General features: G+C 33.8%; 1 protein-coding gene across 1 annotated transcript in view; it reads right to left on the bottom strand.

The window, feature by feature from the left end:
- Window positions 1-26,721, bottom strand: part of BCHE (butyrylcholinesterase) — a gene marked incomplete at its 3' end in the record, with an annotated part of 88,380 nt that extends 61,659 nt beyond the window's left edge. The window contains exons 1-2 of the mRNA XM_082839053.1: window positions 26,654-26,721; window positions 19,114-20,638 (exon numbers count right to left, since the gene is read on the bottom strand). Coding sequence (XP_082695179.1) covers window positions 19,114-20,630 — 1,517 coding nt within the window. The 5' untranslated portion in view covers window positions 20,631-20,638; window positions 26,654-26,721. The remainder of the gene's footprint in view (window positions 1-19,113; window positions 20,639-26,653) is intronic.
- Window positions 26,722-27,434: the final 713 nt, after the last annotated feature.

The raw sequence follows: 27,434 nt of genomic DNA, 5'->3' as shown, positions 1-27,434 counted from the left end.
TTTGATTTTTCATCACCTTATTACCTTCCGCTTCTGGATATCTGATTATGTTTATATCTAGAGCAGGTTTACAATGGGAGAATTTACATATGATGCACCAATATCTTATAAAGTCAAAACTACTTTACAAGATAAAGGTTATTGATCCTTAACTACGTTGAAAAGTTGGTTGAGCATATTCTGTTAAAACCTTAATTGATCCATCATTTAGATTCACTTATTGACACCAAAATCTTTCCCTAGTCCAAAAACTGGAGACAAAAATGTTAAAAGACAATGTTGAAATAATTTCTAGGCCTACAATGGAACTGCTCCTGCCTGAGGTGCTATATCAGCAAACCCAAACTTTGAAAACATTTGTACTCCTGTAAATGCTCTGTTTTACCAGAAAAGTAGTACAGTTAACCCTTGAACAACATGGGTTTGAACTGCTCAGGTCCACTTATATGCATATTTTTCTCAATAATAAATACTACAGTACTACGCGATCCTCCGTTGTTTGAATCTGAGGCCATGGAATATGTATATGGAGGCCAACTATAAATTATACTGGATTTTCAACTTCACAGGAGGGTGGGTGCCCCTAATCCCAGCATTGTTCAAGGGTCAACTGTACATCCAGTCAGCCAACCCCCAAACATCAAGTCAACTCTGAGCTCTATACTTATTTCCTTATCCTTGATCTTTAATAAGGTCACACATGCAACACCAGCCAGTCCTGTCCTGTCTCCTTCTTACTGTTTCTAAAGTCTATAAAACTCGCTTCTGTCCAAACATCCCTCAGGAAGAGCACTACACTGCTTGTGAAACACTGTATTCCCCCAGTCCATAGACTGTTTTCCCTTGAATAGAACACCAAACCCAATACTAAGTTGTTTTATTTTTGTCGTTTGACAGCAATGAATATAAATTTATGTTTTAAGCAAATTTTCTGTAAAAGTTTCCACATAAGAAAGGGCAATTGTAAAGATGAGGTTCAATTTCATATTTAGAAGTTAATAATTTTTCTCACTTTAAAAATTGCTTATTCATTACATATAAATGATCTCCATTGTACTCATGGTAGAAAAAGAATGTAATTAATTAAAGATATAAACCATCCAATGTGGCTCTATATTATAATTTAGGTAGAGATCAAAAAACCTATCTTAATTTACACTTAGTTCATTAGCAGCCTGAGTAACTAATAGAATATCTGAATCCCAAGTTGATGGAGGAGACAAGATTAGGACTTGTACATCCTTGAATTTTAATTATTTTTATAGTTGTTATGTTTCTTTAACTTCCACAATGGTTACTTTGTAATAAACCCCCTTATATTACAAGGTCTGAGTAATTTATTTTCTAATAACTCAAATTGATAAGTAGATAGAACATTATAAATAATTTGGGGGGTAATAACTTGAAAATGAAATCTGAGATTGCAGTCTAGTGTTATAAATAGAATTAGTTTGAAGAATCTACAAATAACATATTTTCTGGTTTATGTTATTTTTCCCTCATTCTTTTTTTCAGTGTTCACTAATATGATTCAAAAGTCTTTATGAACACATTTTATGAAACATTCATTTCCCAGAGGTTATCTTTTCTTAAGCAGAAAAGAAAATAAAACAAAAATCCAAAAATAATAAAATAAACTCAAATGCATATTCAGAGATTTAGGCTGAGGGAGAAGGAAACCTTATTTCTATTATAATGCTAATATTTAGACCAAGTTTTGCCCTTATGATGTTGATCTTTACTTTCCTCAGCTCATTTAACACTTAATGGAAACCCTAAATATGCAGACTGAGTCCTGCCTAAACCCAGAGCCAACCTTGAGAAATGCAGCCAGGACAGTAGAAATGCAGTGAGTCCCTTTGAAACTGGAGGGAATGGGGCAGGGCACAACATTTAAAAGAATGACATAGCCCCAAGGGCAGGACATAAACTGGTTAGAACCAACTAGGTCCAAGATGACAGACAACTGACTTCCACTAGACCTTGAGCATGCTAAATGACACACCCACAGGAACCATGACAGCTCCAAGGCTGACCACAAAAGGTCAAAAAGTGGGCAGTGGCCTAACTCCTGGAAATCCCCACCCCTTCCCCAAAATAGCTGGAATACTCCTCCTACTCATTAGCCTATGAAATTAACCACCCCTATAAAAACTGACAACCCCCATACCCTGGTTCCTCTCTTGCCTTTTGAGATGTTCCATACTCCGTCTGTGGAGTGTGTTTCTCTCTAAATAATCCACTTCTTGCCTATCACTTTGCCTCTCATTGAATACCTTCTGTGCTGAGACACAAAGAACCTGAGCCTCAGTAAGTCCAGACACCGGGTGAGTGAATGTAATTAAAAGACTGTGGGTTCAAGTCCCAGTCTGGGTTTTGGCTGGGTTCGAGTCCTGGCACGTGGATTCAAGTCCCAATCTCAGTTGCATGGTTTCACCTTGATAGCCTCATTCTCCAATCCCTGCTGGCCTGATCCAGTTGTGAGAATGAGTTCTCACTTCAGTGTCCATTTTTTTATTCTGTTCTTCTTCCTACCAACCTGTGGGCCTGATACCGAGCAGGACCCTGTGGGGCTCTTGGGCACAAAAGCCTTTCTGTGTCCCCCATTTCTTGGTTACAGGAAATAGGCTTCATTCAGACTCTATGACCTTCCTTGAGTTCCAATGAGCAGGTTCAAACAGTTGCTAATTAGGGAAGGGAGGGGATGTGGACCAATGGAGGAACAGTCAAAAGAAACAATGGTGCAGCCTTGGGGCAAAGCCCTGGTTCTCCTTCAAGGGATATACATAACATACATACACTTTGAGCTGTTTTGCAGATACTGAAACTCCCACCAGGTGGGAGAAGATAACGGTATGTTGCCCACAAGCACGTAGACCCCAGACCAGTTGGAACCAAGAGGTTGATGATGCGTACTCCCACTTACTTTACCACCAACCATTCAGAAGAATGTCCACGAGCTGATCACGCCCTTTTTGAATCATTGCTATAAAACTTCTTACTGCCTCTCCAAGTTGGGACACACGGTTTTGAGGGCATTAGCCCACTGTGGCCCCCTTTCCCTGGCAAATCAATAAAGCTATTCTTTTCTACTTCATCCAAAACTCTGTCTCCAAGATTTAATTTGTTGTCGGGGTACAGAGGCTGGATTCGGCTTCAGGCCCTTCACTGAACTTCCCTCCGACACTTTTTCAGCTTTTGCCAAACTTTGTTTCTTGAGGCTACTTCACATTTGCTGTAGGCCGTCTGACTTCCAGTTAGGGTTACCAGATTTAGCACAAACAAAACAAAACAAAACAGAACCCCACGTTAATAGTGAATTTTAGCTAAACAAGTAATTTATCGATTTATTTTTTTAGTTTAAGCATGCCCCATGCAGACTTATGAGACATACTTACACTAAAATAAATCTGTTTAGCTGACCTAAACAATATGTAACTAATCAACTAGGTATCCTGTTCTTTATCCATCAACTCTACTTGCAGTATGTGTCTGGAAATATGTCAGATATTTTACATGTGGTTTCTCAAATTTTCATGACAGCCAGGAGATAGGTATTAGCATTCCCATATTAAAGATAAGGAAACTAAGGGCAGAAAAGATTCAATTATTTGCTCTTTCCCTTTCCCATTGGTATACAAAAATTCTAATATAAAGGGGACAAAGCACGGGAAAGAAGTACCTGGTTTCTTCCATCAGAACACAGGGCTCAAGCTGGAGCTCTGGTTTTTACTAATACATGTGGAATTTTGAGCGGCTTAAGTTCTTTCAATACCCTCAGTAACCTTGTCACCACATGTTGATGATGATTATACTTCCTTAGAAAGTTGTCTGTCCTAATGAAAGTGAAGTCCTGAGCAGAGAACGAGCACATGTTAGCAGTTAATACATTCTAACTGATGTTATTATTAATATGAACAATACCATAGGCTTAAAATTGTTAATCCAAATGCTACTTGGTCAGTACTTTCTTAAGAATATTCAGACCACAACAAAAGCCTAAATTATTATATATAGGTCATGTGTGAGGCATATTCCTTAAGGGCTCAGTTATTTTTATTGTAATCGCATTTATTTTATTATAACAAATTAATTTTCCTAACAGATATTGCATAATACTTCCTTGAATCTTAAAGGATACATGGAAGGCACTACATAACATGTTTTGTGGACTCAGGGTCAATATTTTGTCACTACTTAACAGGAGGTTGTGCATCAGAGGTTACTGTCACTCCCCCACCCACAGCTGCTTGTCTGGCTGTTAGTTTGTGACTTCTCAGTTTTGTTGTAAAGTTGCTAGCTCTCAGAAATCTGCTGCTTCTGATTGTGTCTCATTTTAAAAAATAGAGAAATAATTCTTTCAGAATTTAGGGCACATTATAAGTCCATAGGTTCCAAAGGATGAAATACAACCTTTTCTGTGGAATGAATATCAAAGAAATATTTCATGACAGCCTTTTTTTGATGTTCAGAATATTTGGGTGGTGGTTTTATTTTCCCTTTGCTTCCCATCTCTTGATTCCCTTAGTTTGTGCTCTTCAAAATCCAAGTTACTGACAGCCTGATTTCTAACCAAAGGGTTTGCATTGTATTTAGATTCATTGTTTTCTAAAAAGAAAATAAATAATGAATAAAGTTAGGTAGATGATTATGATGCTGACACAAAACCATTATTAGTCACATTAATCACTATACCATTCCCATCAGCACACAAACCTGTTGCAACATCTCCCATGAAAAAGCAAAAACAATCAAAAAACCTCCTGCTCTCTTGTTCCCATATCCCCTGTTTCAATTCCCCTGTTCCATTTAAAAGTAAAGCTCTTTGAAAAAGACGATTCAAATTGCAATTTCTAATTATTTTCCTCTCATTCTCCTTTGAATTGCCATTAAGGTTTTAGTCCCTATCACTCCATCAAAATATCAGGTATCTTTGCCACCAATAATCTGCACAGTTCCAAACCCACAAAACTTTATATACAATTTCATATAGTTTTCCTTATACTTATCCTATATTTGATACAGATATTCACTCCCTCCTTGAAATGCTTTCTTCATTTGGTCTTGGGAGATATTTTATTCTCCTAGTTGGCCTTCTAACTCATTGGCTAAACATTCTATTCTCTCTGCTGGTTACTCTTCCTTCTCCAAATCTCTAGCCTTGAAGAACTCAGACATCTGCCTCCGTAAATGATATAGTCCTTTCTCATGACTTTAAATACCATTTTCATGTTGTTAGATACCAAATTTATATCTCCAGCTTCTACCTCTCCCTTGAATTTCAGACTTCAGTATTAGAATAGCTATTTTATTGCTCCAAGTGTCTACAGAATAGGCAGCTTAAATTTAAAATGTTTAAATCAGCACTTTTGATTACACAGTCTCAACCATTATCCTACCATAGTCATCCCTATCTCAGAAATTGGCACCTCTGTTCTTCTGGTGGCTCAGGTCTAAAAGCTTGGTGCATCCTCTTCTCCACTTGCTCTCTCATATCTCACATCCAATCTATCAGCAAATCCTGTCAGATCTTCTTTCAAAGTATATCCTGACCATGGCTTTCCAGTTATACCTAATTCAAGACACCACCTGGATTGCTACAGTAGCCTCCTAGCTCCTTTCTCAGATTCACTCTTATTTACCTACCAGTCAGAGAGATGAGATGCTTATAAAGTTTGAGTCAAATTATGCCACTCGATTGCCCCAAATGTTCGCGGCTTACTGTTTCACTCAGAGTAGATTCCAGAAAACGTATCTAAGCTCCAAATCTTATATAGCTTGACCCTCTGTGCTTCTCTGACTTTGCCTTTTACCACTTACCCCTCACATACACTCGCTGTCTTGCTGTTCCTGCAAAATCCTAAATATTTCAGTCTTAGGGCATGTCCTTGCTGCTTTCTCTCCTGAGAAAACTTTTTCCCAAGATATCGACACATTTTTCTCTGAATATCCACATAATTAACTCTGTCATTTTGCTCTAATATAACTCTGTGAGAGGCTTTTCATGGCAACCCTACAAATAGTGTCACATTCCACTCATTTCAGGCTCTATGTCCCTAAATATGCTTAATATTTTTTCAGAGCTCTGATCACTATAAGACATATTATACATTTGTTTATTGTCTTTTTCCGTCTATAAATTGTAAGGCCCCTGAAGGTAGAAACTTTCTCCGGGATTTTTTTTTTCCCCTCCAACGTTTTCCTTTCCATTTTTTTTCTTTCTTTCCCTTGGTATATTTTGATTACTACTGTATTCACATCACCTAAGTAATACTTGGTGCATACAGGCTTTCAAATATATTTGTTGAGTGACTAAATAGAAGAATGAATAAACAAATCATCATATTCCATGACCCATCTAAAGAAACATTATTAATTTGTGATTAGCAAGTGCTTTATAAAAGATGTGAATTTTAATTACAATGAGCTTCATAAAATGTGTAATTTTTCCTATTTCCAGAAACATTATCAAACCAGCATGAGCCTGATTGGCATTGTGACTTTTAAGAAAAACATAAATTCTAACACTTGGGATATCATTGGGTTATTATTTGGTTTATAATGGTTTATCAGATAAAATATATTTTGTAATTAATAATTCTAGTCATAAAAATATTATTTATACATCAATCCTTAGAGAATGATACACCAAAAGTAATTCAATTTAATTTGTAAGATAAAGATTCACTTGCTTGGGCTTCCCTGGTGGCGCAGTGGTTGAGGGTCCGCCTGCCGATGCAGGGGACACGGGTTCGTGCCCCGGTCCGGGAAGATCCCACATGCCCCGGAGCGGCTGGGCCCGTGAGCCATGGCCGCTGAGCCTGCACATCCGGAGCCTGTGCCCCACAGCGGGAGAGGCCACAACAGTGAGAGGCCCGCGTACCGCAAAAAAAAAAAAAAAAAAAAAAAAAGATTCACTTGCTTTTACATAACAGAGGTCTGTGGACAAGTGAATATTAACATTTCATGTATAATAAATCAATAGATTATCCCATCAGGTTAATAGTACCTATCATGCTAATATGAAGATGTCCAGGAGAGATATTAACATACAGAAAAGTTAAAAGAGTGGAATTATGCTTTTTAGCTCTGATCTTGAGTGTTATTGACTGGGAAGGAAAATTGGAGCAAAAACAATTTCTTGGAACTTAATATAACCAACCACATTTTAATCATATCTGATTATGGAACAGTCAGAAAAATATAGTATTTTAAACAGAAAAATATTTAAAGTCACATTTTGGTTACTGCATTTTGTTATTTTGAGGTTATTATTTTGTATCTGACAAGTCTTTTGAAGTATTGCGTTTATGTGTACATTCCTGAAAATTTGATGCTGACTTTTAAAATATAATTGATAATTAATTCTAATTTCAGATTGAACTTAAGATTTACAGGTAGACTGGATGTTATAATTTTTCCAAATACAGAAATAACTTTGGGAAAACATAGAGAACAAATCACATTAAGCTATTTCTAAGTAAACTGATCCTATAAATATGATTTTCTATGTTTGAATGAGCTCTCTTATATCCCCAAAACATTAGTTTTCCCCTACTTCACTGTGAAGAGTATTTCAAAACACTTAGTCAAATATATTTTAGTATAGCTATCTTTATAGAGGTAGTAGCCTTTTAGGGAATCTGGTTTCTCCTCATTCCACTGTCACTGATGGTAAAATATTGCTGCACTCTAATATGGTTTTGCAAATAACCTTATGTACATTTTAAATTGTCCTGTAACATAATTCTTTTTTTTCATATAAGTTACACTAATGCATATGTATATTTTTTCACTTACATTTATATTCTATTTGTTAAACTAAGGTATTTTACAGGAACACTGCAGCCAAATTTTATTTTATTCCTTACTAAATCCTCACCTAATTCCTAAGGGGGAAAAAAGAATTTGAAGCAATAGAACATTGATGCATTGGTGTGGTCATGAGAACAATAAATCCCAGGGGATTTGAACCCTAACCCTTTTGTGAAGTCATCAAAATGTTCCAGTTAGGTTAATTATGATAATGTACCACAAATAATTATAGAATCAGAGAGTAAGGACTTTTTCCCTCTCTCTGGAAACCACTTGAACTATTATCTGTCAAAAAATCTAATTATAAGCCTGATAATAATTGGACTAGATGGCCAGATGACAGTCTTTCACAAACTTAAATTTGTCTCTGTATGTCACGATGTCTAATTTTAGTCTATGCTCTGCCCTTACCTCTATAACATTAACCAGGCAGGTATCAGCATGCTAACATATTACAATTATAAGTTTGCAACCAAATGCATTTCCTAAGCATATTTAATGACTGCTTTCATAATAATTCATGGTGAAGACAGCCTGGAGAATGGATAATAGAAGGAAATGAAAGTTAATCGCCTTGAGTCATAGCTAATCTTTGTTCTTCCCCTATTAGCTCCAATTCACTTTTCTTCTATGGACCAGACTCTTCTCATCAGAAAACGTTAAATAGTGTCATCATTTCAGCAAATTTTTATTCTAATAATAGCATCCATATACTTCATACCTTGTCAGTATAATGGTACCGTTCACTTTAAAACTATCTTTAACTGCTACCCTTTTGGTATATTTGAGACATCTCTTATTAAAAGGTGTGTTGTAATTAAGTCCTAGAATATTTATTTTTAGTTGAAAAATATAATAAAAATAAATTCAAGTGTAATTTGAAAATTAATTTCTTGGTGAAGGGATACAAACTCTATAAAAAGAGAATAGACACATGCTAAGTTCCTATACAGAGATTTAGAATAAAGGGGTACCTGTTCTCCACTAATATTTTCTTTAACTTTTCTTCAGTTTTTCTATTACCTTTTAAAAACATAAAATGATTCCAGGAGATGAAAAGAAAAGAACACACAAAGAAAATATACTTGTTTGAAAATTAAGTGGGGTTGAAATGTTATTTCAATCACTTTATTTCTTCTGTCATATATAAGTAAACACAATAGAAATATAGCTATTAAACACTAAATATTAAATAAACTTCACATTATAAATATTAGAAAATACATTATTATTAAGTTAACTCCTACTAGTAAAATGAAGTTATAGCAATACATATGAAACACCCATCCTATATATATCTGGAATATAGCAATAAAGTTCATTATTTTAGAAATCTGGCAAATCTGTAATTTCTAATTATTGCAATTATAATTAATTACACAGAAGCAGGCCTATTTTAAATTCTCTCAATTATTCAAAGTAATCTTGTGCACTAAGGAATAATGACTTAGCATTTCATTTAATGTCACTTACTTTCCAGTACAAATGTCAAGAAATGTTCATATTTATTTTTTAAAGATCAGTGAACCAGGGGACTGAAAGTTTAGTAATACATTTTTGTTCCTATTTAATAAGTTGTTCCTCACACTGTAAGGGAATAAATAATAAATAAATAAAACACACAAGGATAGCAGCAGGTATACTGATGTGAAGTTACTAAAAATACTTTGTTAAGTAACTTTTTGGTTTCATGACATCAAAATAGGACAAAATAAAAGTGCCTTGTGATATATCATTTATTTCTGGCAAAAAAGTATTAGGAAACAGTAACAAATTCAGAGCGGTTCTGAATAAATGAATTCTCACCAAAAAGACAGAAGCAAGTTAATTGCCTCAATTTTGCAGTTTACCTTTATTTGTTTGAAAACTTGATTAATGTTGAGTCAGGAAGTTAAACAATTGTACATTCTTGGGAGGAAGCCAAGTTTAATCTTAGATGAGAATAAATTGAAGTAGTTTATGCCTGGTAGGGGCAAAACTGAATTTGTTTAATGGAAAGGAGGAATGCAGTTTCCTGTCAATGATAAGGTTTATTTCAACATGTCAATAGGGTTGTATATTTATAGTCCCATTTTTCAGATAAGGAAAAACAGTAAGGAATTTTAAGTAACTTGTCTAAGGTTATATTATATACAAAGGATCTGTAGAAAGATTAACACTGGACACATTAGGGCTATCACTTATGATCGGGAAGACTGTGTAACTGCACTGTGAACAGCTCTCCTTGAGGTTGTGCCCTGGAAGAGCTCTGAAAATAGCACCCAGAGAGGACATAGCAAACAAAAGATGCTCTGCAACAGCAGGAGGCAACTGGAGTTGTCCTGGAATAATGATCCTCTATCTGTCGTTATGCTACTAATTGTATTTTGGCTTATTTTCCTTCTTTAGCTGTTCTGTCTATCTGACAAATCAAGTTTGATTTCACCAATTTCCTGTATCACTGAGGTAGTGCTGAAAATACGTCATTAAGTGCTGGTTAATTTAATCTATTGGTCATCAAGCTATTGACTGGATGAATAATTGATGGATATATATGTTATATTGATATTTCAACAACTTCTATTATAGGATATTGGATATAATGCACATATGGACCTGTCTGCTATTTGGATATGGGTTTCATTCATTTTTAGAGATGGGATTGAGGGAAAAGCAGAAACAAGCAAAGTATGTATGGGTGGAAATTCCAACTTGCAAAGGCATAAATGTATTGTGGCTTCTACTTTATGAGGACTCTCAAAGACTGCAACTAAAGACACTAAATTTGAATACCATTTAGTGCTTTCACAGAATAATGTTTTCTTTATTTTTGCAAGAAGTCAAATTAAAAAGTTTTTTTCTAATATATTTTGGAAATTGACAAGATCTTTTAAAGTTACTGAAAAAAATGAATTTCATGGAACTGAATGAGAAATGTAAGGTTAAGATTCTCTTAAAATACAAATGGGAGAGAGGTTGGGCTTTCATCTTCATCCATGATGGAGTGATTGAAACTGGATTAACTCTGCTACCAAAAACAATTATATACTAGACCAAAAACAAACAAACCAAAACAAAAAGACAATGAGTTTCAGGAACTGGATAACAGGCAGCATAAGTCTATGATGTTTGAGAGAAGGGGAAGTTCAAGGTAAGTCCACATTTACTGTGGTTACTCACATAAGGATAAATTATTGTCCAAGATGCAGGGAGCTTGAGACTAAGCAGAGTACAGTAGGTTCACTGAGGTTAAAAGACAGAAATAAGAGTTCTAGGATACAGAAGAAACTAGAATCTGTGGGACTGGTCTCCCTGCAGATCTTTGGCTGAGTCTTGGGCTAAATATGTTCAAGATGAGAGTATGAGAGGCTAAACAGAGAGAAGATGCTGCAGGGCTGAGAGCAGAAAAGAGTTGGGAAAACTGGAGAGTGAATAACTATTATAATGTTGTCAACACTTTTGTTTTCATCTCACTAATACCTCATTAATACTCAGTCTAGCTGAGTGGAAAGTTATAACTTGGGAGTAAAGAGACTCAGTCTACCCCCATCCTAATAGACACTTAAACCAAGTAACTGTAATACCCTCAGTGACAAGTCCTGCCAAGTGAGAAGGTCTATAAAATATCTTGGGCCTTTCATGGATTCACTCTAACAAAATATAAAACCAAGCCTATATACATTTGAGAAAAATTCATGTCTATACACATCCCTTAATTGAACTAGTAAAATTAAAAACAAACAAACATTATTCCACGGAAGCATACATTCTTCAGAGGAGGCTAAAATAATATAGAATTTCTACTCATATCATCCACAAAGTCTAGTATAAATTTGATAATTTCTAGACATGCAAAGAAATAGGAAAACAGAAAATGAACCCATGAAACAGATATTGGATGAGCAAACAAAACCTTAAGGCAGCTATTGTAAGTATGTTCAAGAACTTAAAGGATAATATCTTTAAATAGAAAACAGGGAGGAACTCAGAAAAATAATGAAACTACTGGGAAAAAATAGATCTGAACACTAATGAGTGAAATAAAAAAATCATTGGGTAAGTTCAACCACAGATTGAAGAAGATAGAAGAGTCATTGAGCTTGCAGAGAAACCAACTTATTAAAAATGTACCTAATTTGAAAAACAGAAGCAAAACTGAAGAAAAGGCAAGAAAAGAAATGAACTGAGTTATCTGTAGTGAGGTGGATGGACCTAGAGTCTGTCATACAGAGTGAAGTAAGTCAGAAAGAGAAAAGCAAATACCATATGCTAACGCATATATACAGAATATAAAAAGACGGTACTGATGAACCTAGTGGCAGGGCAGGAATAAAGACACAGACATAGAGAATGGACTTGAGGACATGTAGGGGGAAGGGGAAGCTGGGACGAAGTGAGAGAGTAGCATTGACATATATACACTACCAAATGCAAAATGGATGGCTAGTGGGAAGCTACTGCATAGCACAGGGAGATCAGCTGGATGTTTTGTGATGACCTAAAGAGATGGGATAGGGAGGATGGGAAGAAGGCTCAAGAGGGAGGGGATATGGGGATATATGTATGTATATGGCTGATTCACTTTGTTGTACAACAGAAACTAACACAGTATTGTGAAACAATTATACTCCAATAAAGATATATTAAAAATAAATAAATAAAATAGAAAAAAATGTATCTAATTTGAAAAACAGAAGCAAAACTGAAGAAAAGGGAACAGAACCTTAGAGACCTGTGGAACAAAATTCAATAGTCTAGTGAATGTATATTTGGAGTTCTTGAAGGAGATAAGAGTGAGAATGGGGCAGAAAGAATATTTGATAGAATACTGACACAAAATTTCTCAAATGTGACATTGAAAATCACTAGGAAGAATCTTAGTAAACACTAGGCCAAAACAAAACAAAACTCCTAACCAAAGAAATCACACTTGGAAACATCATGAACAAACTATTGAAACCAAAGATAAAAAGAAAATTTTGAAATCAACCAAAGGAAACATTTTTTTTAATTGTATACAGGGGACAATCATATGAATAAAGGCTCACTTTACATCAGAACTGAAGAGATAAGAAGAAAATGAAACACAGCTTTAAACTGATAAAAGAATAAATGATCAAATCAGAATTCTATCTTCTTAAAAAATATATCATTCAATTGAAGCAAAATAAAGGTATTTTCAGATTAAAAAAAGCTGAGGAAATTTGTAAGTAGCCAACCTGCCAATGAGAAATCCTAAAGGATGTTCTTCAGCACAAAGGGAAATGATGTCAGATGAGAGCTAGAATCCACAAGAAAGAGTAAAGAACACTGGAAAGGTATATACATGAGTAAACATAAAAGAATATTTTTTTCTTTTCTTTTATGAATTTATATTAATATAACTGATCATTTAAGGCAAATAAAATTTTATGAGGGATTTTATATTATACATTGTATAAACATATGACAACAATATAAAAAAACATGGAGGACAATAAATGAAACTATACTGTCAGTTTCTTACATTTGTGAAGTAGTAAGAGTGAAAAGGAAAATAGGAAGCATGAATTGTTTAGAAAGTGGGAAATGTCAATGGCAAAGTGTTAAGTCATTCAGTATTAACTCTAAGTAGATAGTTATAAGTTACAGAAACAATTGTTAGCATTAAGACAAATACTGGGGAAAAAATTAAAGGCAAACTAAAACATCTGTTTAAAAATAAAATCAAATAAAACATTAAAATAATGCAGAAAAAAGCTGAAAAGGAGCAATAAGAAGGATGGATTAAAAATAGTAAGGTGGTACCAGAAAACTAGTAGAGCTAATCAATGAATTTGGTAAAGTTGCAGGATACAAAATTAAGGCACAGAAATCTCTTGCATTCCTATACACTAATGATGAAAAATCTGAAAGAGAAATTAAGGAAACATTCCCATTTACCATTGCAACAAAAAGAATAAAATACCTAGGAATAAGCTTACCTAGGGAGATAAAAGACCTGTATGCAGAAAATTATAAGACACTGATGAAAGAAATTAAAGATGATACCAACAGATGGAGAGATATACCATGTTCTTGGATTGGAAGAATCAATATTGTGAAAATGACTATACTACCCAAAGCAATCTACAGATTCAATGCAATCCCTATCAAATTACCAATGGCAATTTTTATGGAACTAGAACAAAATATCTTAAAATTTGTATGGAGACTCAAAAGACCTGGAATAACCAAAGCAGTTTTGAGAAAGAAAAATGGAGCTGGAGGAATCAGACTCCCTGACTTCAGACTATACTACAAAGTTATAGTAATCAAGACAATATGGTACTGGCACAAAAACAGAAACATAGATCAATACAACAAGATAGAAAACACAGAGATAAACCCACACACCTATGGTCAACTAATCTATGACAAAAGAGGCAAGGATATACAATGGAAAAAAGACAGTCTCTTCAATAAGTGGTGCTGGGAAAACTGGACAGCTACATATAAAAGAATGAAATTAGAACACACCCTAACACCATACACAAAAATAAACTCAAAATGGATTCGAGACCTAAATGTAAGGCCAGACATTATCAAACTCTTAGAGGAAAACATAGGAAGAACACTCTTTGACATAAATCACAGCAAGGTCTTTTTTGATCCACCTCCTAGAGTAATGGAAATAAAAACCAAAATAAACAAATGGGACCTAATGAAACTTCAAAGCTTTTGCACAGCAAAGGAAACCATAAACAAGATGAAAAGACAACCCTCAGAATGGGACAAAATATTTGCAAATGAAGCAATGGACAAAGGATTAATCTCCAAAATACAGAAACAGCTCATGCAGCTCAATATTTAAAAAAAACAAACAACCTAATCCAAAAATGGGCAGAAGACCTAAACAGACATTTCTCCAAAGAAGACATACAGATTGCCAAGAAGCACATGAAAAGCTTCTCAGCATCACTAATTATTAGAGAAATGCAAATCAAAACTACAATGAGGTATCACCTCACACCAGATAGAATGGGCATCAACAGAAAATCTACAAACAACAGATGCTGGAGAAGGTGTGGAGAAAAGGGAACCCTCTTGCACTGCTGGTGGGAATGTAAATTGATACAGCCACTATGGAGAACAGTATGGAGGTTCCTTAAAAATCTAATAGAATTACCATATGATCCAGCAATCCCACTACTGGGCATATACCCAGAGAAAACCATAATTCAAAAAGACACATGCATGCCAATATTCATTGCAGCACTATTTACAATAGCCAGGTCATGGAAGCAACCTAAATGCCCATCAACAGATGAATGGATAAAGAAGATGTGGTGCATATATACAATGGAATATTACTTGGTCATAAAAAGGAACAAAATTGGGTCATTTGTTGAGACGTGGATGGATCTAGAGACTGTCATATAGAGTGAAGTAAGTCAGAAAGAGAAAAACCAATATCGTATATTAACACATATATTGGAACCTAGAAAAATGGTACAGATGAACCAGTTTGCAGGGCAGAAATTGAGACACAGATGTTGAGAACAAATGTATGGACACCAAAGGAGGAAAGCGGAAGGGGCTTTGGAATGGTGGTGTGATGAATTAGGCAATTGGGATTGACATGTATAGACTGATGAGTATAAAATTGATGACTAATAAGAAACTGCTGTATAAAAAAATAAATAAAATTCAAAAAAAAAGAGAAAAAAATAATAGCAAGGTGGTAGATTTAAACAAAAACATATTGACAATTACATTAAATATCAAATAGGTTAATCACACCAACTGTAAGAAAGGGTTTTTTTTTGTTTGTTTTTAAATAGGTGGGTTCGAGTAAAAGGATGGAACAAAATATATTATGCAAATGTAAGCAAGGGAAAATTGATGTATCTATCTTAATATTAGGCAAAGTCAACTTCAGGACAGAGACATTTCATAATGATAAAACAGTCAATTAATCAGGACTACATAATCCTAAAAGTACATGGAATTAATAGTATAGATTTAAAATATTATAAGGAAAATTAGCAGAACTAAATGGAGAAATAAACAATACCATAGTTATAGTCCAAGATGTTAATACCCTTCTCTCAGTATTTAAAACAAGTAGGCAAAAAATATTAGTAAGACTATTAGAAGACCTGAGCAACCATGAACTAATTAATTTACAGAACACACCATACCAAATAATTGAAGAACACACATTCTTTTCAAGAGCACATAAAATAATCACCCATAAGGATCATATGCTGGGTCATAAAATAATTCTAAATACATTTCAAAGGGAAAAATCTTACAGAGTATAGTCTCTTACTAGAACTAAATTCAATTAGAAATCCACAACAAGATATCTAGAAATTACCCAAATAGCTGGAAGTTAAACAATAGACTACTAAACAACCCATTGGCAAAATAAAATATCACAAAGAAAAATTCAAAATTATTTTGAACTTAATCCTAATGAGAAATACAATATATACTAAACTTACTATTTAAGGAGAAAAATTCATTAAAACATTTTATGAACCACAAACTGGAAAACTCATTTTCCTGGATGATTATTACAATGCTCAGTTCTACTTTCGTACTTTCTTGATGTGTCATTTTGGGGTTATATGGAAGTAAAATCCTGCAGTTTCCCAGTCTTGGCATTACTGACCTTTGGAATGAATAATTCGCTGTTGTGGGGGGCTGTCGTGTGCATTTTAAGATGTTTAGCAGCACCCCTGGCCTCTACCTTGCTAGTAGCATCCCAACTCCAGACATTGTTAAATGTCCCCGGTATGGGGAGTAGAGGGGAACCAAGGGGGAGAATCTCTCTGGGAAGAGAACATCAAACATCATGTTTGTGGTCAAATAAATATGGGTGGATTTCCAAACCTAACGCTTAAACCAACTTTGTTTGCATGAAGTTTATTTAATCATTCTAAATTTCTGTATTTATTCATAGGTATACTTTGAAAACAGATAGTGCACAGCAGGAGATTAAAATTATGTTTGCCATCAAGTCAAATCTCAACACAAATGACATGCTATTATCTGTTCAACTGTGCAAACATGGGCTCTAAAGAAACTCACCGACAGAAATGACATCTTGTTATGGCTGAACTTCTTAAAAAAGTTTAATTTTTATGGTTTATAATCTTGTTTATACGAATTTATCATTATATTTAAAATGTGTCAACCTTTATTTATTTCCCATTAAAATATGCTAATCATAGAAGGAGATTAGGATTAAACAATCTATTATTCTATTAATTGTCAAATATTCTCTTCTTTGACCTGTTGCTATCTGTGTACCATAAATATGACCTTTACCACATCTGGTTCTCAGTGTTCCCAATTGTGAAATAAGAAAATATAAATTTCTTGATGATTTAAACATGCAAAGTATGAAGTCCTTTAAAAATTTATAGGCATCAATAATTTGAAGAAATATTGATATTTCCCTTAAATTCCCTTAATATTCCCCTTAAGTTATTTATAATCTCTAGAATTGCCAGAAAGAATTAAAAGTATATTCAGATGATTTAATACGGATAGAACCTTGAGGGAGAGAACAGAATGAAATATACATAATTCTAATGCAGCTCTAGAAATAAGATGATCCTTCTTAAGCAGAAATTTAGACTGATGTTGAGAAGGTGTAAGATATTACACAGCTACAGATAATATAATAACAGATAATATAACAGCCTACATATCTTGAAAAAGAAATTTTTTACCCATACTAGCTTTTACCTGCTTTCATTGAATCATTAACCAAATATTTGTAAAGTGTGACATATACTAATGTCAGTACTTTAATGAGTATCCAATAAAACCACAGGTTCTCTTTCAAGAAGTTAGTTCTTAGTCTAGTTTAGGAGGTTCAGAATACAATGAAAGATAGGATTTAGACACGTGACAGTCAGTGGCTTCTGTAAGAGTGAAAAAGAAGTCTGAAAGAACTACAACTCTAGGAATTAAATATACATTGTATGAAACATGTAGCCAGTCAAAACTTTAACAAAATAGTAGGACTTGTGTCATTAAAAAGGAGAGAGGTAAATGTTCTAAGCAGGGCACATAGCAAGAACAAGGCTCTAAGATGTAGTTAAGCTTGAAATCTTTGGTATTCATGAGGTAATTCATCTACCAAGCAACAAGGTGTTGGGGAGTACGGGTTGCAACAAGATTATAGAAGCCTCTTAATGCCACATGGAAGAGTTTTAGTTTTATACACAGTAAATAAGTATCAAAAATTTTGAGATGAATTATATCATACAAGTACTTTGTAGAGAGATACATACAGTAACATGGAGTACAATGAATTCCAAATGGAGGATGGAGAAGAAAACCAGAAAGCAAAATCATTCTCAACATTCTTTTCAATTGTAAAACACAGGATGACAAATTGGATTAATGCATCAATCAGATTATGAGTTTCTGTAAGCACTTTTCAAAAAAAACGATGCCCAAATTTCTATTCTTTTATTATTCTCATTGATACAAATTATTCCAATGTATAAAATTCAATTTGGGGTTACAAACAGTAAAAAAAAACAACCTTATTTTCTACACACACAAAATATTAAAAAAATAGAATATATATTAAAAGAGATTATTTTCCTCTGATTATTGAAGACATACTATCACAATATTTATAAAATACGAGGGAAAATATGTTCTTTTGTAACATCTCTGATTATGTAATGTCATCCATATAACTACTCAAGTGTAAAACAGCTTAGCTGAACAAGATGTAGCTTGTTGTAGCTCTCGCTCAACACAGGTTACCTAAAAGCTCTGAACAAACATATTAGGGAATAAAAAACGTTGATAAAATGGCAAATCTGTATTTTGAATAATCTGAGGGCCAACCCTATCACCATCTTGCCCTTTGATTTTCCTGAGCAGGGATGTATTTCTTTGTGTATCAGGTAACAATGTACTAGTGCTTAAGAGCATGAGAAAAAGAGAGATATTCCTAATCTTTCTTAAACCTGTGAACACTATAAACTTTCAGGCTTAATGACATGTCACAGTAATTTTAGTTCTCAAGGTAAACATCTATTTCCGTACAAACTTTGGTGAACATTGTTAAAGTACTTTGAAGTACTTTGGAAATGAAATCAGAAAATATTTTTCATAAAAGTTCTTTGATTATTTCTCTTAAGCACTCTGATGCAAGGAACTGAAATGCAGTACATAATAAAAAACAAAACCAGCTTAAGGCATGAAGAGAATAAATAATCAAAATGTTTCTGTACCTTTAATGAAGTCTACACTGGAGACCAAGAAAAGTTAAGCAAAGCAAAACAAAGCCAAACAAGAACAACTACAAAAATTGGCACTTACCCATATTTTGCAAAATTTGCCCAGCGTTTCATAATGGATCTACTCAAAATTTCCTCAGCTTTTGTGTAATTAACTCTTCTTTCCAGAGGTAAACCGAAGACAAATTCAATCTCATAACCATGCATCACTCCCATCCATTCTGGCCAAGGGAGTTTGGAGGATCGGTGTTCAAAATAGTAGAAAAAGGCATTGTTTCCCATATCTGAGAACTTTTTGGTGAACTCCAAGGCAGGGCATATGATATTATAATCCCCAACAACATCATCCAAGGCCTCACGGTAGTTTTCAGCTCTCTGATCATCTAACCAGTCCATGTAGTGGAAAAGGATCGATTCCTTTCCAAATTCACTCAATCCCGGAAAAAATATTTTTAAACCTTCTTGAAATTCTTTTCTAGTTATAATACTATTGTTATCTTTGCTGAAACCAGGAGCACCGTATACTAAAAATGCTGTCCCTTCATCTTTGTTAACACCCACCAAGATCTGGGTTTTTTTGAACTGTCCAAGTTGGAGTAGTGTGTCTGGCATGTCAGTGAGAAAATCACCATCCACAGTTGGACCAAAGTTTACTGACAAGAGCGTACCATAAGGGACAACAAATACTTCATTCAGAAGAATTTCCTGGGGATCTTTATTTCGAAGACATTTGATTATCTCAGTCTCATTTTCTCTATAGCAACCAATAAATTTAGCTAAAGTTAATGTTCTGTTCCTAGCTTCATAAAGAGAAGTCACTACCCAAGGGGAATTAGAGGATCCACTTTGCAGAATGGCTCTGGTAAACAATGGGTGGCTTCTAGGAGAAAGTAAATGAAGGCTAACTGAAGCTGCTCCTGCACTTTCTCCAAAGAGAGTTACACTCTTAGGATTTCCACCAAAGGCTGCTATATTTTTTTGGACCCACTGAAGGGCCATCTGTTGATCAAATAAGCCCGTGTTTCCTGGCGCCTCAGGATTTCCCGGTAAAGCTAAGAATCCTAGGGCACCCACCCTATAGTTCATTGAAACCACAATAACTCTTTCAGCCCGTGCCAGAAACTTGCCATCATAAACATGCAAAGATGACGTCCCAGTCTGAAAACCACCACCATAGATCCATATCATTACAGTAGCATTTTTTGGTTTAGGTGCTGGAATCCACACATTCAGATATAAACAGTCTTCACTGAGGTCAGTGTTTGGGTTCCACATCTCTGATCCAAGGAAGCCTGGGAAACTTTGATCTGTGTTCTGATAGCAAGAATTTGCATATTTTGTGGCATTCCAAATATTGGGCCACTTGGTCAAGGACTGTGGCTTTTTGAATCGAAGTCTACCAAGAGGTGGCTGTGCATAGGGGATTCCAAGAAAGGCTGTTACTGTGCCACCAAGAACTGGCAAGTTCATCCCTCTGACTTTTCCATTCTTGGTGGTAATTATGACGTCTTCTTCAGTGTGTGACTTCCCAAAGAGCATCCAGAGCAGAAGAAACCTCAAGAGAAATCTGATGTATATGATTGTACCCTTGCTCTGCATATTGGTTTCTGCAAGAGAGATACGTGGGAAGTTTTAACAGCCTCATGCATCTAGTATTATATTTTATTGATGATAATTAACTAAAATTTAGTAGTTCTTATCAATCCTATAAATTATGAAAACTAATAAATCTATTACTGCTATAAAGATACATAAAAAAACAGAAAACGGTTGGAGATATTTCAGTTTTCAATTTAGAAATAAATGAGTGAAATGGAAAAGGAGAAATTAATTCAATTTGGAAAGATTCATTTTCAAACCTCTGTAAGAAAGATGTCATTTTTTAAGGAGGAAATTTGTCCAAGGCATTAGTATATATATATATATATATATATATATATATATATACTTCTTTACCATACACAGCACCACCAAGGGTGGCATTAAATGGTAGTCTACTTAATGATAGATATAATAGATTAAATTTCTACCATAGTTAGAAGAGGAAATACAAGCTTATATATTCTCTGAAATATATACAGTTCTAATCATGGCTGGCTGGCTCTTGACAGTAGGTTAAGAACCTTTAAGGATCCTCAGACTTCTATTACTGCCTTTTTCTGTTTGCATGGTCCCGTCTGTGGTCCTTTTTGCCTAGTGTTTTCTTCCTCTATATAATTGTACCCTGTGGTCAGAAGAGAATTTGGACAAGCAATTCACAGAATGTGAAGTAACAAAAAAATACAGTAGTTGCCATTTTTCCTACAAATTGTGAAAACTAACAAATCTGCTACCACTATAAAGGCCTACAGGAAAAACTGGAAAGGGAAGACTGGATATATACCAATTCCTCTGAAACTGAATAACCACGAAGGGCTTTTCTATCTGAATTATATTGTCAATGGAGATAACATTAGATGTGGGAGAAGAAACTGACTTAGAAGAAATTTTACACTCAGGGATTACTCAACGCATGCCTGTTAATTTGTTAATTGATTAAAGCATGTGCAACTAGGGAGGTTAAATGTGTTAGCATGGTGAGATTTACTTGTATTTTGATAGTGGACACGATGAGTGAAATAAGAGGATTAAACTGAGAAATTACTGGGAAAAGTGGGAGAAGCAAAAGTAATCTTTGAGACCTATAAAGTCATAACTATTTGGCATTTTATTAAATAATACTTATTAATGATATGAAGAGAACATTTGGGGAAATCAAATTTTCATTAAAAATTCATAATGCATACTTGAGTTTCTTTTAAATAAAAAAAAATTAAATCAGATTCTGAAACTCCAAGTGGCAAAGAGGGACAGAAAAATGTAATGCAGATATCATTTGAAAGAACTAACATCTTTATATAACTGAAAGAAAAAAGAAAATCTGATTAAAACCGTTAAATACAAACACTGATTCTCATCCACATAACAATAGCAAAGGTCCATACATGTACAAAATATTTTTATTATGTTTTGATAGTGTAATAATAAGTCCAACCTATATGTCCAAGAAGCTAATCCTGTGAGCACTGAGAATTTGTAATAGTGTTTTTATTCTACTTTTTAAATTACATTGTCTTGGAAGGCAGAGATTAAGGCACTATCTATGGTAATAAGTGTCTCAGATCTATGACCCTCACAGTAATCAGCCTCATTCACCACTGCTCATAGGACAACTAGTGATCAACAAGTATTTTTTGATCCCCCAAAATATCTGAATAAACTAGTCCATTGTGTATACTATTTTGTTCAGTGTCTAGTATTTATAGATATATCTCCATCTATACCTCTATCTCTGTCTCTATTTCTGCCTCTATCTTTTTCTGTTTATGGCTGTGTCTATATCTATATATTTATATCTAATTCTACTGATGTCCATATGTTTATGCATATATATACATATATATTTATACATAATGATTGTTATAAGGTTTAAAAAATCAAGCCATGAGATCAATTTTTATGCTCTCAAAGTTGATACAACTGAATTTGTGCTAATACCAATAAATATATATTATTGAAATATACAATATTTTAACACTATGTATATACTATTATAAAATTTAGCTTTATTATAATCATAACAAAATGCAATTTATCTTCTAAAAATAATAAGTAAATAAAATGTCATAATAATGTAAAGTTTCCTGTAAAGTTGACACTTACTAATAAAATTTTATATTTCTGAGAGTTAGGAGTTTTAGAGACACTGCTACCACATACCACAGTTGTGTGTTTTTTTCTCTTCCTTCTGATAATTCCTAAGACATTTCTTTTAAATAAATGGAGGAGAGCATTTGGAAGAAAGCAAAGTGCTGTGATAGATTTTTTTTTTTTTTCATTTTTAAAATCTTGCTTTAGAAAGGAAAAGGAATTAAGATACAAAGCTGGTTTATACTAAGCTGCATTTCAACAGATAAATTGCAGCATCTTTGGTTGGACTCATTCCTGCCTTTGGCCTAGCTCAATCAATGTCTTCTGAGTCTAATAAAGACAATCATTTTTTTTTTTGGTTTTATATAAATCTTTTTTTGTCTTTTAAACCATAAAACAAATCCTAATAATTTTTGCTTTCTGACAGTTTTCAAACTTTCATTCTATTGTTTATTAATTTTATTGCATAGCAAATATAAAATTACTACCAAAATTTTGGTTTTGTAATTAATAAATACAATAATTTTCATTGCATGTGTTATGAAAGGCTACTATAACATCTAAAAGGTTGTACTATCATCCCCATGTCATTTAGTTTGATTTATACTACTACTTTTGTGTGTGTGTGTGTGCGGTACACGGGCCTCTCACTGTTGTGGCCTCTCCCGTTGCGGAGCAACAGGCTCCAGACGCGCAGGCTCAGCAGCCATGGATCACAGGCCCAGCCGCTCCTTGGCATGTGGGATCTTCCCGGACCGGGGCACGAACCTGTGTCCCCTGCATCGGCAGGCAGACTCTCAACCACTGCGCCACCAGGGAAGCCTTATACTACTACTTCTTGTATGTTTTTATTTATATTTTGTGCTGAGTAGAACTTAATGTTATATAATATGATTTATATGAATAATAATCTTGCTTTTTCAACAATGATATCTGTGAGTCATCATCTTGATATTAGTAATACAAGTACTTACACCTTGTAATTGTAAATAATGTAATTAGTAACATTCACAAAATCATTGTAAGCCTTTGTTTATTGCAAGAATGGCAATATAATTCCAATTCACTTTCATGGTACCTGTTGTAGTGTATTATACACCATATTATTAAATATAGGTTTTAATAGGAAAATATGCTTATGTTCACATACTCATTGTTAGCATAGGCTAGTTTTTTTTTTATATTTAGCTGCAGTACTTTATTTAAGTAAGCATTATTTTGTTCTTTTCATAACCTGTTATTCTCTAGTCTCACATGTTGCACTGTGGTTTTACCATTAACAGATGTTTACGTTTTTAATATATGCTATCACATGATTAAACAATCAAAAGAGAGACAAATAAAGGAGACTAAGAAATGTTATTACTCTATATCTCTAAGTCTTTACTAATAATTAAAATATTCAATAAAATTTCATTTATTTCCTCCTATACTTTCTGGTGCAAATTGACTACTGGTACATTAAATAATTTAAACTCTAAGAACACATAACATGTTTATCATAAAGAACGGGGTAAAGTTTTATACCAAGGACAACTAAATATCTGAATTTAGATCAATTAACTTATTGTAATAATCTTTAATATTTGATTAAAGGAAGGAGGTTTTGTTTGGAATTGCAAAAGAGAATGGATGGGAGTGGGAAGAGAGAAAAACCTGAAAGACAATTGATACTATAGTGTTCCAAGTTTATCAAATGCTCCAGGATATCAAAATCTACTGGCAATTTTGGGAAAATACTCTAAACTTTAAAAAAAAAATTTTAATTAAAAAAAGGTAAAAAATAATTTCCTTCTTTTTGCATTCTTAATTCAATTTTGAAAGTATCAAAATTCCTTGACTGATTTCTAAAATATATAAGGTTATGCTATATAATATGGGTGCAATCAAATTATTGATATAAAGAGCTATTTATTTGCCATATATTTGCCATAATTGGATATCAACCAAATTTTCAAAATAATTGGCCAGTCAAGGATTTCTTAAATGATGGTCATGCAAAAATTGATAATAGTTTTTCTGAATGTAATTTTCCTGTCTTTTAAAAAGTTTCATTAGAATATATATTTCTATATAAAAATAGACTGTTAAAATGGTGTGGAAAGAGCCATCTAGAAAATATGATCTAGAACAAGTGCCACTAAAATGTATTTAGTTCAATTAAAACAACTGAGCCTTTATACCAAACCTAAAGAGCTTGTTTTGTTGTAGGCTAAGTGAAGTGGGGAACTGAGGAAGTCTGTTTATAAATAGACTATACCACTGTCTTTCAGGGATCCTTCAGATACCCAGTAGGCACTAAAAGGATGTGTATACATAGAAGACACTATATTAGGTATGAGAAACAGATCTGTAACTGTCCTCAATCAGGAAGAACATCCACAAACTTTTCATTGTGTGAACATTTAAAATTAGAGAGATATCTTGGGTCTTCTTTGTTCAATCTGTTCTTAGGTTAACATCTATCCAATTATAATTTTCCAATGTTTGAAACAGTTTAGTTTTGATAAGAATGAGCAGATTTTGGCATGAAAGCATTAAAATGAAGACAGCATACAATTTAAGTATATATTATTAATTGTTACCAAGAAATAAATCAAAGCACAAACTAAATTTGTAACTAAGATATCATTTGCTAAGACATTATTAGCTTATTATTATTAGCTTATATATTATTATTATTATATTATATTATTAGCTATATTCTAAAAACTGAAATGTGGAGTAGATCCCAAATATTTTCTTACAATTAAAGAAGCAGGACATTAAAAACGAACAACAACAACACGTCTAGGAGAATAAAACAGAACTTTGCAAATCCAATTAGAAATTTAATTTGCTTCCAAAAGGTCACGTTATTTCAAATACACAGAGAATTCTAAACATGTCATTTAAAGTAAAAGTCACTCTTTAAAAGCTCATGCTTATCCTTAAACAAAGTAACTATTTATATAAGTGAAATGTAATGTTTATCATAGATATGAGATAGCTTATATTATGGAAGCATTACACAGCCTAGTGACAGTAACTCCTAATTGAGTTTATTATCATGCAATATCTTCATAAAAATTTGGAAGAGATAATTTTAATTTTTTAAATTACAAATAGAAATCATAAATAATGAAATAATTTTGCTCACATTTCAGTTTACTTTTAATCATTCATATATTTTATACTCAATGCTTAATCCTCTGGTTAAACAAGAACTGATATCAAAATAAAGGTAGAGTTACAAAATCACAGGATGAGCAGAAAGTCTATATTTGCTTATTATTTCCATAATAATAAAATAATAGCAATTGTAAAATATTTTGCTATAAACACACATATTAAAAGAAAGAGAACAAACAGGGCAAATGGGACAAAAGTTTGTAAATCAAACTGGGAAATAGCTTTTTCCTTTTAGAGAAAAGAAACTTAGACTTTTCCTTTGCCAATTGATATTGTTAAAGTTTCAGATGGCAAAATGTTAAGTACCCTGTAGAGCCAGACAATTCAAACCACTTTAGAAAAAGAAAAAACTAGAGAGTAATACTGGTCAAAAAACACTTCTGTTACTCTTTTAAGGAAAAATTCACTAAACAGTGCATTTAAGGGTAAAACACAGCATAAAGTGTTTTCCCTTTGAGGGTGCATTAGGAACATATATTACAGTGATTCCACAAGTGCTACGGTCCTTTATACAAAGTTGAATAAATTCATTATTTCCTTAGCAGTTAAATGGCCACAGTCTGCGTTCCCTGAATAATCAATCGGAAGATTTGATGCATGTGGCTTCTCCCTTACTTTATCTGTCCCATTTGCAATGACTGTCTCCCACAGAGCACCAAAGGGGCACAGCAAACACGTGAAGGGATCACGTTCCTCCCACAGAACAAGCTTCACAGTAACTTGCATCTCTAACAGGAAGATGTAAATTCAGAGCAACTTACCCGACTCACTGCAACGAAGATGATAAAGTTTGCAAGGAATTGGAAATCATATAATACTTCAGGGAAATGCAGTAAGCAGCTTCTGCTCCAGCCTGTAAATTGGACTGCACTGACATTACAATCAACTGTTACTGACAAAGCTCGCGAGAGTTGGCAGCGGCAACTTGATCTAGAGGCAGCCAATCTTTACTTTCTGACATCTGTTCAGAGGCTAATTGTATGAATGCAATAGTGATTCATTTACAGAGGTATTACCGGAGTCATGCTTTACGATTGCAGGCGCTCATCCAACAGTGAAGAAAAAAAAGACACAGAGCTTCATTAACAGACGCTGAAATTGAACAGCAAATACACAGGTTATTTTTGTTTGTTTTCTTAAACACTACCAGAACTTTTAAGATTTTTTTTCTCCTTTAAGGAATATACATTTTTCTTATGCTTGTTTTGATTTAAAGATATACATGTTGCTTTAAAGAAATGCTGTTATTGAAATCTTTGTACCTTCAATCCGTGGCAATCATGGAGCTATAAAGGACTGTAAAAGATTAAATAGGAAACTAATTACTCTGTAGATAAAGCTATGAAAATCAAAAGACTAGTTATATAAATGAATTAATGTCTCTGATATGTACATCCTTCCAGCTCCCACACCCCAACACTCATTTAAGTCATGCAGATCTCAGCGTTCGTAATTTCCTAATCCGGGACCCTGCAAGCAGTCAAGTGTAACGAGAAGCCCCAGATTTTCTGGTTGAGACAAGGAAAATAAAATGCAATAAAC

Source organism: Leucopleurus acutus, assembly GCF_964270905.1.
Source record: "Leucopleurus acutus genome assembly, chromosome: 5".
In the NCBI taxonomy this organism is placed as follows: Eukaryota; Metazoa; Chordata; class Mammalia; order Artiodactyla; family Delphinidae; genus Leucopleurus; species Leucopleurus acutus.
Note: the sequence above shows the minus strand (reverse complement) of the source record. Positions and strands in the feature narration are given on the sequence as shown.